This window comes from Tachyglossus aculeatus, chromosome X1 (genome assembly GCF_015852505.1).
Source record: "Tachyglossus aculeatus isolate mTacAcu1 chromosome X1, mTacAcu1.pri, whole genome shotgun sequence".
In the NCBI taxonomy this organism is placed as follows: Eukaryota; Metazoa; Chordata; class Mammalia; order Monotremata; family Tachyglossidae; genus Tachyglossus; species Tachyglossus aculeatus.
This window is the reverse complement of record NC_052101.1, coordinates 88,876,758-88,888,192: the sequence shown is the minus strand read 5'-3', so window position 1 is coordinate 88,888,192 and position 11,435 is coordinate 88,876,758. Positions and strand designations below refer to the sequence as shown.

At 48.0% G+C, this 11,435-nt stretch overlaps 1 protein-coding gene across 4 annotated transcripts in view; it reads right to left on the bottom strand.

Annotated features, from left to right (window-relative positions):
* The window catches only part of LOC119950172 (TRAF interacting protein), a 37,038-nt gene that overhangs the window by 596 nt on the left and 25,007 nt on the right, over window positions 1–11,435 (bottom strand). For 3 of the 4 annotated variants that reach the window (XM_038772254.1, XM_038772257.1, XM_038772255.1), the window contains 3 exons: window positions 10,466–10,630; window positions 10,103–10,153; window positions 7,708–9,556 (listed from right to left, as the gene is read on the bottom strand). In XM_038772254.1, coding sequence (XP_038628182.1) covers window positions 9,446–9,556; window positions 10,103–10,153; window positions 10,466–10,630 — 327 coding nt within the window. In that variant the 3' untranslated portion in view covers window positions 7,708–9,445. Of the gene's footprint in view, window positions 1–7,091; window positions 7,166–7,707; window positions 9,557–10,102; window positions 10,154–10,465; window positions 10,631–11,435 lie in introns of those variants that run through there. The other variant, XM_038772256.1, reaches the window with a different exon arrangement.

Here is an 11,435-nt window from a genome sequence, read left to right as displayed (position 1 = left end):
TGCTTGTGTATATTTGTACACATTATTCTATTTATTTTATTAATGCATATATATCTATAATTCTATTTATTTATATTGATGCTATTGAGGCTGTTCTACTTGTTTTGTTTTGTTATCTGTCTCCCCACTTCTAGACTGTGAGCCCGTTGCTGGGTTGGGATTGTCTATTTGTTGCCGAACTGTACTTTCCGAGCGCTTAGTACAGTGCTCTGTACACAGTAAGTGCTCAATAAATACGATTGAATTAATGAATGAGAGAATAGAATAATAATAATAATACTAATGGTGGTATTTGTTAAGCACTTACTATGTGCAAAGCACTGGTCTAAGTGCTGGGGGGTGGCTACAAGCTGATCAGGTTGTCCCACCGGGGGCTCACAGTCTTAATCCCCATTTCACAGATGAGGTAACTGAGGCACAGAGAAGTTAAGTGGCTTGCCCAAGGTCACACAGCTAAGTGGCGGCACCAGGATTCGAACCCATGACCTCTGACTCCCAAGCCCTCGCTCTTTCCACTGAGCCACACTGCTTCCCCTAATAGATTACTACCTCCAACCCGAGGGGGCAAATATCCATCCAGGGGGCTGATCCAGTTTCAGTCCAGACTTGCCAGGGAGGAGGGAGGCAGTCCAGCCTAGGAGGGTCCCAGGAAGGGGAAAGCGCAAGACCTGGAATTGTCCCCAACTTCCTTTTTTCATTCAATCGTATTTATTGAATGCTTACTGTGTGCACAGCACTGTACTAAGCACTTGGAATGTACAATTCAGCAACAGAGACAATCCCTACCCAACAATCAATCAATCAATCGTATTTATTGAGTGCTTACTGTGTGCAGAGCACTGTACTAAGCGCTTGGGAAGTACAAGCTGGCAACATATAGAGACAGTCCCTACCCAACAGTGGGCTCACAGTCTAGAAGGGGAAGACAGAGAACAAAACCAAACATATTAACAAAATAAAATAAATAGAATAGATATGTACAAATAAAATAGAGTAATAAATATGTACAAACATATATACAGGTGCTGTGGGAGGGGAAGGAGGTAAGACAGGGGAGATGGAGAGGGGGACGAGGGGGAGAGGAAGGAGGGGGCTCAGGCTGGGAAGGCCTCCTGGAGGAGGTGAGCTCTCAGTAGGGCCTTGAAGGGAGGAAGAGAGCTAGCTTGGCAGATGCGCAGAGGGCATTCCAGGCCAGGGGGATGACCTGGCCTTAAATTGGCAGATAATGATGTCACAGAGAGCAGATACAAACTATTATGTACTGGAGTAGGGTGGACCTGTTAAGGGGGTCAGGGAGCAGAGATACCTGGGGAGAGGAGTGAACAGCCAACTAGCAAGGGAGGGCTCGGTAGGTGCGAATGAGGTTGTTGTTAATGTAACTTGGTGATAACAAGGGCCTTTTTCCCGGGGGGGGGGGGGGGGGGGGGAGTCAGTCAGGACCGGACCGGGAAGGGGGGAATGGGGGGCACTTTAAGGAAGGTCGCTTAAGTTGGGGGGTGGAAGCAGGGGCGTCTATGGTGGCGCTCTGAGGAGAGGATCCTTCCGGGAGCAGCAGGGGCCACGCCGTGTGATGGCAGTTGGGCCTCTCGGGAATGGAGTCCCGGGCGTCTATGGCGGCGCTCTGAGGAGAGGAGCCTTCCGGGAGCAGCAGGGGCCACGCGGTGTGTATGGCAATGGGCTCACAGTCTTCACCTCCACCCACTTCTTCCTCCCCGTCCTGGGATTCCATCTCCAGCACCAAATCCCTGAAATCTAGGTTGGTGAATTGAGAAGCAAACAGCTCCCTTCCTCCCTCAACCATTCCTGGACTCCACCCCAGCCCTCTCCCACTACATGCAAGGGCTGCACATTAATCCAGATAAGGGTATGGACAGGGAAGGAGAGGGAGAAAAGAGCCAAGAAGAGAAGGGGGAAAAAGGGAGAGTGGGGGAATGGGGGAAGAGGAGGAAAAGAGAGAGTGGGGAGGACAAAGGGTTGAGGGAAAGTCTTCACCTCTGCCAATCAATCAGTGGTATTTACTGAGCACCCACTGAGTGTGCAGCACTGTACTAAGCTTGGGAGAATTGAACAGAAGCAAGACACATCTCCTGCCCTCAGGAAGTTCACAGTGTAATGGGGGTGGACAGGCAGACAGATATGATTTACAAATGGTGGGAAGAGGAGGAGAAAGAACCACCTCCTTACCCAAGAGAAGGTGAAACAAATCTATCCAGATGAGATAGCTGAATAATTGCCTAGCCAAAAAATGTTTATATAACTGTTGAGGAGAATGGAAGGTGTAAGTGTTAAGGGTAGGAGCAGGGCTGACACTACTGGGGTCTTGTCAATCAATCAGGGAAGGCTTCTTGGGAAAGGGGGCATTTTAGGTGGGCAAACTATGAACTAGCAGATTTGGGGGAGTGAGGAAGTTCCAGGCTGGGTGACGAGGGGGAGGTTGGAGGTGGGAGAGCCAAGAGGTTAGCCTGGGACTGAAGAGTGCCAGCTGGGGAGTAGAGAGGGTGAAGGGAGTTGATGTGTAAAATGGGGAGACCAATGATCACAAACGACTTCTTGATATGAGACAGAGATGGGTCACCAGTGGAGCTTTTGGAGTTTCGCACAAGGGGAACTGGCCTGGAGTTACAAGGAAATCTGCTCAATGGCTACAACAGGGCCCCGGCCTGGGGTGGACCACTGCTTTTCAGGATGTGGCAGGTGGCAGTGTTTGCTCCTAGGTTGTCTAGCCAGTCCTAGGTGATGCTTCTGCTGAGCTGTGGTTCTACAGGCCATCGCTGTCGAGAAAAGCACCATGGTAACCGCCACCGAACCTGCCAGCTCCCAGCATGTTCTGTGCAGGCTGGGCCAGGGATAAAAGCTGCTCCCGTGCACTCTTGGACTCCTCCATTCTCACGGCGAAAAGCACCGCTGATTAACCATCACCTCCCCTCCCACCATCAGGGTCCCTGCTCCCATCACACTCAATGCCCACTGGACTGTGGTTAAAAGCTGCTAACGCCCCGCTCTTGGATCACTGAACACGAACACTGAGCATGTTTCCAGCATGCTCCTTGTGCACTGGGCTGGGAAAAAAACTGTGCTTCTTGGACTTCTCCATCCCCACCACTTTAAACCTGTTTGGTGTATTTGTATTGTTTAAATATCTCATCACTCCTGATATGTTCACCTCCAAACCCTTCTCCCTACTTAAACTCTTCAATTATGAACCCCTCCCGAAGGGCAGAGACCATGTCTAATTCCCACCTGTGTATTCTCTCCCAATGCTCTGCACACAATAAGCACTTAATACTTACTACTCGTAGTTGCCTTCCATTCAGGTGGTGGAGGAAACAAGCCCTGTCTGGTGCTCAGGTGGCCACAGCTGCCCAAGCTTCAGATTCATGAGCAAATCACCCTTGCCAGCTACACCTGCTTGGTCTAGGCCTCTGGCAGTAGCCCTCCTCTGTTCTAGCTTTAACTTTCCCTACATCACCCATTCCTTTGGCTGTAATGCACATGCATCTTAACCATTTTTTCTTTAGATTTTCAAAGTGTGCCTTGAATAATAGTGATAATTATTATTATTAATGAGCATTTACTAAGTAGTCAAGCACTGGGGTAGATACAAGATAATCAGAACAAAGTCCCTGTCCCATATGGGGGCTCACAGTCCAAGTAGGAGGAAGAACAGGGATTGAAAACCCATTTTACAGATGAGGAAACTGAGGCACAGAGATGTGGACTTGCCCAAATTGCACAGCAGATGAGAGGCAGAGCCAAGATTAGAACCCTGGTCCCCTGACTCCCAGGCTCAATGCTCTTTCCACTAGGTGATGCTTCTTCCCTCGACACCCACCCTCATGGTGAAGATGGACCACCTAATATCCTTGATCTATCTCTATGTTCTTAACTTTCCCTCTAGGAACCATTACATATCTCTCACTCTGTCACCAAGCCTCTCAAACCACATTATTGAAGTATGCACAACTTCCCATGACACCAAATTACATATGATTTGGCCCTGCTAGGTGAAAAAGTGGCACTGTGAACCTACCACCTTCAAGCTTCAATGGATGCCTCCTTACCTTGGTGTGGGATTTCATTAATTAATAATAGTGTTTGTTAACTGCTTATCATTTACTGTACTAAGCACTGGGGTAGACACAAGATAATCAAGTCAGACAGTCCCTGTCCCACATGGGGTTCACAATCCATGGGATTTAGTTAACAATTCTGCATTTTCCCATCTGCACACGTCATGATTTTCCATCGTGCTCCTTCTCAGTCTTCATCTTTCCAGACCAAAGGGCTCTAATGCTTTGGGCCTGTTCTCAATCAATCAATGGTATTTACAGCAGAGTCCTATGCTAAGCATAGTAGACATTATCCCTGCCCTCAAAGGAAGGTTTTTTTGTTTTGTTTTATTTGTTAAGTGCCAAGTGTATTTGTATATGCCAGGCACTGTACTAAGTGCTGGGATAGATGCAAGCTACTCAAGTTGGACACAGTCCCTGTCCCACATGGGACTCGGTCTTAATCCCCATTTTACAGATGAGTGTAACTGAGGCACAGAGAAGTGAAGTGACTTGCCCAAGATCACACAGCAGACAAGTGGCGGAGCTGGCATTACAACCCAGGCCTGTGCTCTATCCACTAGGTCACGTTGCTTCTCATTACCATCCAATAGGAAAGTTTCTCCACCTCCTTGTCTTCCATACCATTGCTAGCTCTACTATGTCCTCCTTAAGATGGCTCAATCAGTGGTATTTATTCAGCACTCACTGTGTGCAGAGCACTATACTAAGCGCTTGGAGAGTACAATATAACAGAGTTGGTTGACACGTTCCCTGCCCACAATGAGCTTACAGTCTAAGATGCATTGCATTGGCTAGAGCTACATTAGAGAAGCAGCGTGGCTCAGTGGAAAGAGCCCGGGCTTTGGAGTCAGAGGTCGTGGGTTCAAATCCCAGCTCTGCCAATTGTCAGCCACGTGACTTTGAGCAAGTCACCTCACTTCTCTGGGCCTCAGTTCCCTCATCTGTAAAATGGGGATTAATTAAGACTGTGAGCCCCCGTGGGACAACCTGATCACCTTGTAACTTCCCCAGCGCTTAGAACAGTGCTTTGCACATAGTAAGCACTTAATAAATGCCATCATTATTATTACACCCAATATTCCAGGTGCACACAAACAGTAGTGGCCCCTCCTGATAATGCCAGGCATTTGGTTGGCATTTCTAGCTGCTGCCACTGTCTCACTGATATTTAAAAGAATCCTCGACAATGCGACTGCAGGAGTCCAACCCACTCCACACACCAGAAGCCGGAAGCCAGAAACAGCTTGGACCAGGGCCCACGTGCTCAGAGCTGCAGTCGTGTCATGAGCTCCAGGGGCTGCTCCCAACCAGAGCTTCCTCTCTACCATCGTCCCCCCAACCTCCCCGTCACAGTGGGAGCCCAGCCTCCAGGATCCTGGAGCAACTAGCCTTCCCAACTCTTAGCATGCTGGGAAGCAGCGGTAGGTTGGAAGCAAAAGCTCAGGAACATCATCAGAACTGCTCATCTCTTTTGCCCTGTATCTTTTATTCTTGTCATTTTAAATGCTTCCCATTATCTCATTTATTTTTATTTTCTGTTTATAATAATAACAATGGTATCTAAGTGCTTACTATGTGTCAAGCACTGTTCTAACTGCTGAAATACGTATAAGTTAATGGCGTTTGTTAAGCGCTATGTGTAAAGCACTGTTCTAAGTGCTGGAGAGGATACAAGGTGATCAGGTTGTCCCACGTGGGGCTCACAGCCTTAATCCCCATTTTACAGATGAGGTAACTGAGGCTCAGAGAAGTTAAGTGACTTGCCCAAAGTCACACAGCTGACAATTGGCGGAGCCGGCATTTGAACCCAAGACCTCTGACTCCCAAGCCCATGCTGTTTCCACTGAGCCATGCTGCTTCTCTAATCAGATTGGACACAGTCCCTGTCCCACAGGGGGCTCACAGTCTAAGTAGGATGGAGAGCAGGTACCAAATCCTCATTTTACACATGAGGTAACTGAGGTACAGAGAAGTTAAATGACTTGTCCAAGGTCACATAGAAGGAAAGTGGTGGAGCCAGCATTAGAACCCAGGTCTCCTGAGTTCCAGGCCCATGGTCTTTCGGTAGGCCACACTGCTTCCCAGCATGGCCTAGGAATCACAATCTAGGTGTTTCTCCTCCCCACCTAGATTGTGAGTCCTGTGAGGTACAAGGACCTCTTCATGTAGTCACCCCTTTGCTTAGCATAGCATCCGGCTCCACAGTAATCATTCAAGAAACTACCTTAACTTTTATCTCCTTCCCAAGTTAGGATCAATAGCTAAGGACTAACCATCATGTGGTTGTTATTTGGATTTCCTGCTAATTTCCTGCAATTGCACTGGTTCCCACTGAAGTTAAAACTGCCATTTTGCAGTCCAATCATTCAGTTTTATAAGGCCTTTTCCCCCTCAACAGCCCAGCATTTTACCACCCAGAAGAGGTGTCATCTGTAATCTCAGCAAGTTCATCAGGCACTCCCTCTTCCAGATATCTTACAAAGATGCTCAACTAAACCAGCCCCCTGCGCAGTGATGCTTAGGGAATCAATCGTACTTACTGAGTGCTTACTGTATGCAGAGCACTATACTAAGTGCTTGGGAGAGTACAATAGTTGGTAGATGTTCTCTGCTCACAGTCTAGAAGATCCCGTTACATTCAGTTCAGCCATACTGTGTTTTCACTACACGTTTTGGCTAGAACATCTCTCTATGCTTGCTTTGTCTGTCTACTACAGTCCAAAGATTATCCCTTTTTTCAAAGCCTTCTGGATGGAACCATCTAAATTTCTTTGGGAAATCTAAGTATGCAGGGCTTCTCCTTTACTATGTTCTCCTTTTAGCCTTATTGATTTTTAATGTCAGTACCAGTGCTCTCACTTTGAAATAAAGCTGTAAAGTTTACCTCAACTTAAACGCCCCCCCCCCCAATCCCCTTCAACATTTGAAGCATTTTGACTGACTTGAAGATAGAGGTTAAAGCCCATTTCAATTTAGCATTAAGTGACAGGCTTCAGTTAGGTTTGAAGCTATGCTCACCTCAACACAGCCGAGTGTGATAGTTGAGGAGAATCAACAACAGCAGGATATCCAAACGGCTGCTGTATGGTGAGCTGAAATCGGGAAAGCAAAAGCAAGGATGAGAGGTGAAGCACTTTAAGGATTTACGAAAGCAGAGCCTCACACAATGTTGCATCCCAGTTGAAAACGAAGGGTAAACTGCAGTGAAAAGACCATGGAATAACTGAGAAAGGAGCAGCTCTTTTTGAGCAGAAGCTTTTTAAGGACGAGACAAGGAGGCAAAAAGTAAGAACAGTGCCACGCACTGTGAAATATCAAACACAATGATACAACAATGGGCTAGCCTTTGTATGTGCCCAATGCAGCCAAGACTGTGGGTCCCACATTGGTCTGTTCTGTTGCATCTGCACCGGTAGGTGTATTTCATAATCAGTTGCAGTTTATTTGAGAATGAAGGACAATTTCATAGATGGCTGTATCTTTCTATATAGATGACAGATCTACTTAGCCTAGATGAAAAATCTCTAGTTGGTTAAACTGCACCAAGTACCTTTTTTTTGCCAACTAGGGTATGAAAAATAACACTTTAAATGTTAAGTATTTACCTAAGCACATAAAAACTGCATTCCAAATATTTTATTGGTACATATTTACATTGCAATTTGATCATGTAACCATATTGTCTTTTATTAGCTCATATTGTTTGAGGAACACACTACTGACCTTCATTTCTTACAGCAAGCTAAAATACTAACACTAATTTTCATGGAATCAATAGAGCATATGTCCTCTGGTCACTCTCTGTTATGCTTACTGACACCTTCAAAGAACTCCAGCAGATTAGTGAGGTATTTTCCCCCATGATGGGGCTGGTTCTGGCGCAGATCTCAACGGCACGGAAGTCAGCGGGCAAATTTATCTCTCGATATAGATATGTTTCACAAGGTGGGGTGTATCCCTTTGAATTGTGGGGTATAGCTTCCCCATTTGATGGCAGTCTAACGTCATTATTTTCCTCAAATACCTCATTTGATTTTCTCCGGCCCTTCCAGTACCTCCAGTCATTCGCTTCTCAAGGGTCATTATTTGGTCTTATGATTTTCCCTCACTCTACCATGAGGGTATTAATGGCTATTAAGGTAACCCCCACCTCTGGGCTAGAGAGTAAGGGGGAGCACCCAAGCAGCTTGCTTTGGGGCAAGCCATAAGAGGGCAGTACCATAGCCCGTCCCCTCACTTGCCCCCAAAGAGTCTCCTTCCCAGGCTTGGTCTTTGAGGACTTAACCTAGTGCCAGAGTCCTGGCAAAATGGGGCCGCTCTGTCCTTGGGAAGGAATGGAAAGGGTATGTATGTGTGAAATGAGATAGTAGGAATAGGAGCCTGGAATGGTTCCAAAAGACAGTCCTAAGTAGAGCATTGAAAAAAAAATCCATCACAACAACAGCAGCAAAACCAAGTCTTTTTAAAACAGGTTGCACCACTCAGGGCAGCCACTAAAACACACTTGCAGAGTCAACCTGAAGTCAATGGGCTCCATTTTGACTATTTGTTCAAAGAAGCTTCTCTGAGCTAGGACCAACAAACAGGGCAGGCTTAGTTCCACAATAAATCAGACAACTGGACTTCTGAGATGCACTTAACCAGAGCCTGGTCATGCTGTCAGGCAGGACCCAAGCTGGGGACAGCCGAGCTTCAGGTTCCGGGCCTAAGGCAGACAATCTCCAGGGGACTTAAAAAGGGAGAAGCAGCCCACAACCTCTCCCTGGCTGCACTCCACTGCACCTGAGCAGGCTATTGCAGTACTGGCCAGGGAACTGAAAGAATGATCCTGGCACACAGTGGGCTGCAGTTCTCCTCCTGACTCCTCTTCCTCTCCTCCAGTTAGCTGCTTCACTGGCTGAGGGCCCACATCCAGTTCAGTGAAGGGGTCAGCCGTGAAGAGAGTCAGGTTGTGTATACTTGATCTGGTCTCCACATCTCATGTTGCTCAAGTGTGGCAGGGGAGGGGAGAAAGAAGGAAGGGAGGAGGGAGAGAATGGCTAATACATGTTGATCTCTGCTTTGGGAGACTGGAGTGCACATCGCAAGTCTCTGATGCCTCAAACCATCCCTGGAAGCCAACCAGCCTTTGAGGGGGTGGGGGTGAGGGGCTAGAATTAGTGCCCTTCGGTCTCAGTGTCCGTGTTATTTGTGTCAGTTTCTGATGCTGCTGCTGGCCCTTGCAGCAGTCCAGTCTGTAGGAATTCCAAGAGGAGGGCTGGAACCTGGAGAGGCTTGATTGAAGAGAGAGCCTACTACCCGGAGGGTGTGGCTAGTTTGTTGGCCCCACCCGCCCTGCTCCTTTCAGCCTTAGCTGCCTCCTCGCTCTGGAGTTACCTCAGGAAGGTATCCAGCTTCCCCTGATAAGAGGCGCCTGGCCTGGAGTCAACTCTGCACTTGGCCTTTGATTTGCCGGGAAGTGGACGGATTGTGCTTGGGTCTGTCTGTGGTGGTGGGGAGCTTGAGTCAAGGAAGAAGATGAGGGAGCCTAGGATCAACCAGATCTGCTCTCTTACTGTGGTTAAACTCTGCCCTGACCTCCCACCTTTTGCAAGATGGCCTGAGAGAAGACTCCTCCCCATCCGGGGAATGCAAGCAGCCTCCCAAACCCTAAATCTGGCAAAACAGACCTGCCTGCTTTTGCTTCGAAATTCTGAACTCTGCCCCTGCTCACCCCCCAAACTCCCCAGTTCCACATCCTGCCTGAGATATACCGCTGCCACCTCAGACTGAGCTACAATCTGCTTAAGGTGAAGAACGTCCAGCCAAGGCCTTGGGGAAGAGGCTCCCTAGCCTTTCATCTTCAGGGCCCGGATTTCCTTGAATATTCCTGCAGGCTCACGAGGGAACGGGACTGAGACCATCTTGGGGAGGCCTCTATCATTTTTTCCTTAGCTCTGCTACAAAGTTTCGTTTTGTGAGTGATCGCCTGGCAAACCAAGGGCTCACACCCAGGCCAGCCCTAGGGAGAGCTAGGGAAGAAAGGATACAGGTTGTATGTACTTGGTCCGGCCTCCAAGCCCATCATAGCCCATCCTCACCTGCAGCAGAAAGAAGAGGTCAGTGAGGCTGCCCCCCAAGTGACCATTTTCCAGGTCCTCTGGTGGGGCTATGGTAGGAGTGTTCTCAACCAATTCAGGAAATCTGTCCCAGGGGAAGAGAGTTAGTATGGATCCTAGCCATGGGACAACAATGGGTACTGCAAGATGGCATCATTTGAATTCCCAGTGTGCATAAAGAGGCCGCAGGGCAGAGGGATCTGAAGCCAGGCTGACCAATTAGGGTCACTGCTGCAGTTCCCTTTGTAGGTAGGCACTCCCCATGCTCCAGCAGCAAGGGCAGGTAATACTTACAGCTCCTCTGTCCTTGGAGGGTTCCAGCAGGCTGCTGCTCCCAAGCCTCTTGGACAATGCAGCATTCTTGATGAAAGAGGGAAACTTCCCCACCAGCTCATCATCCTGTTCTCTAGCCCAGTGCTGTCCCCCAAGGGATGGCCTGCTCACTTTGAGGTTCTGCATCTTAGAGAGGAAAACCCAAGGGTCACGGCCAGGACCCTGAGAGCACTCTGGCCCTAGTCCCTCTCCTTAGAAGGTCATGAAATTGGTATAGGCAGGGCACACCTCCCACAACACAACAGTGATGTCATATTTTTTCAACGGAAAAAAAAAAAAGGGGTAAAGAGAAGATGGTTCAAAAGCAGCTGAAATAGTATAGTGGGCGAAAGTCAAGGTTGTGGAAAACCGAAAACTTGGTTTCAAGCAGTTTGCATCGTCTGACACGTTCTCCGTAGTTCATTAGCACTGTTTAAAATACACAGTTTAGAGTAAACAATGGAGTGAACTTCAAACATTTGGAAAGCTAATTGACTAATGCTGATTCAAGATCTTGATTGAAGCAAGCATTCCTGAAGAGCCACAGTGGGCTACATAGTCAATTGGCGGCTGTTTTATGGTAACAGTGTTCCCTTATCCTTTTGACATGTTCAATCTCAAATGCATTCTAAAACCCTCGATTCTGGCAGGAATGCCTGTTCAGACATCATGTGACCCAAGAGGGGCAGTTTTAGGGATGGGTGGGTCAAAGGACCACCTGATCCTGGAACCATCCAGGAAGGGAAATCATGGGGTGGCCCTCTCTGGAAAGCTTTAGAAAGAGAAGATAACCATCTGCCTTGGACGGTTCAGTGCTGACCTGCCAGGAAGCAAGAACTTGGGTCAGACAGTTCAGTGGTCCCTCCAAGCTCTAGGAAGACACAGGGTGTGGGGGGCTGGGGGTGGTGGTGGTGGCAGGGGTCAGAAGTAAGCCAAGGCAGAAAATTCAACT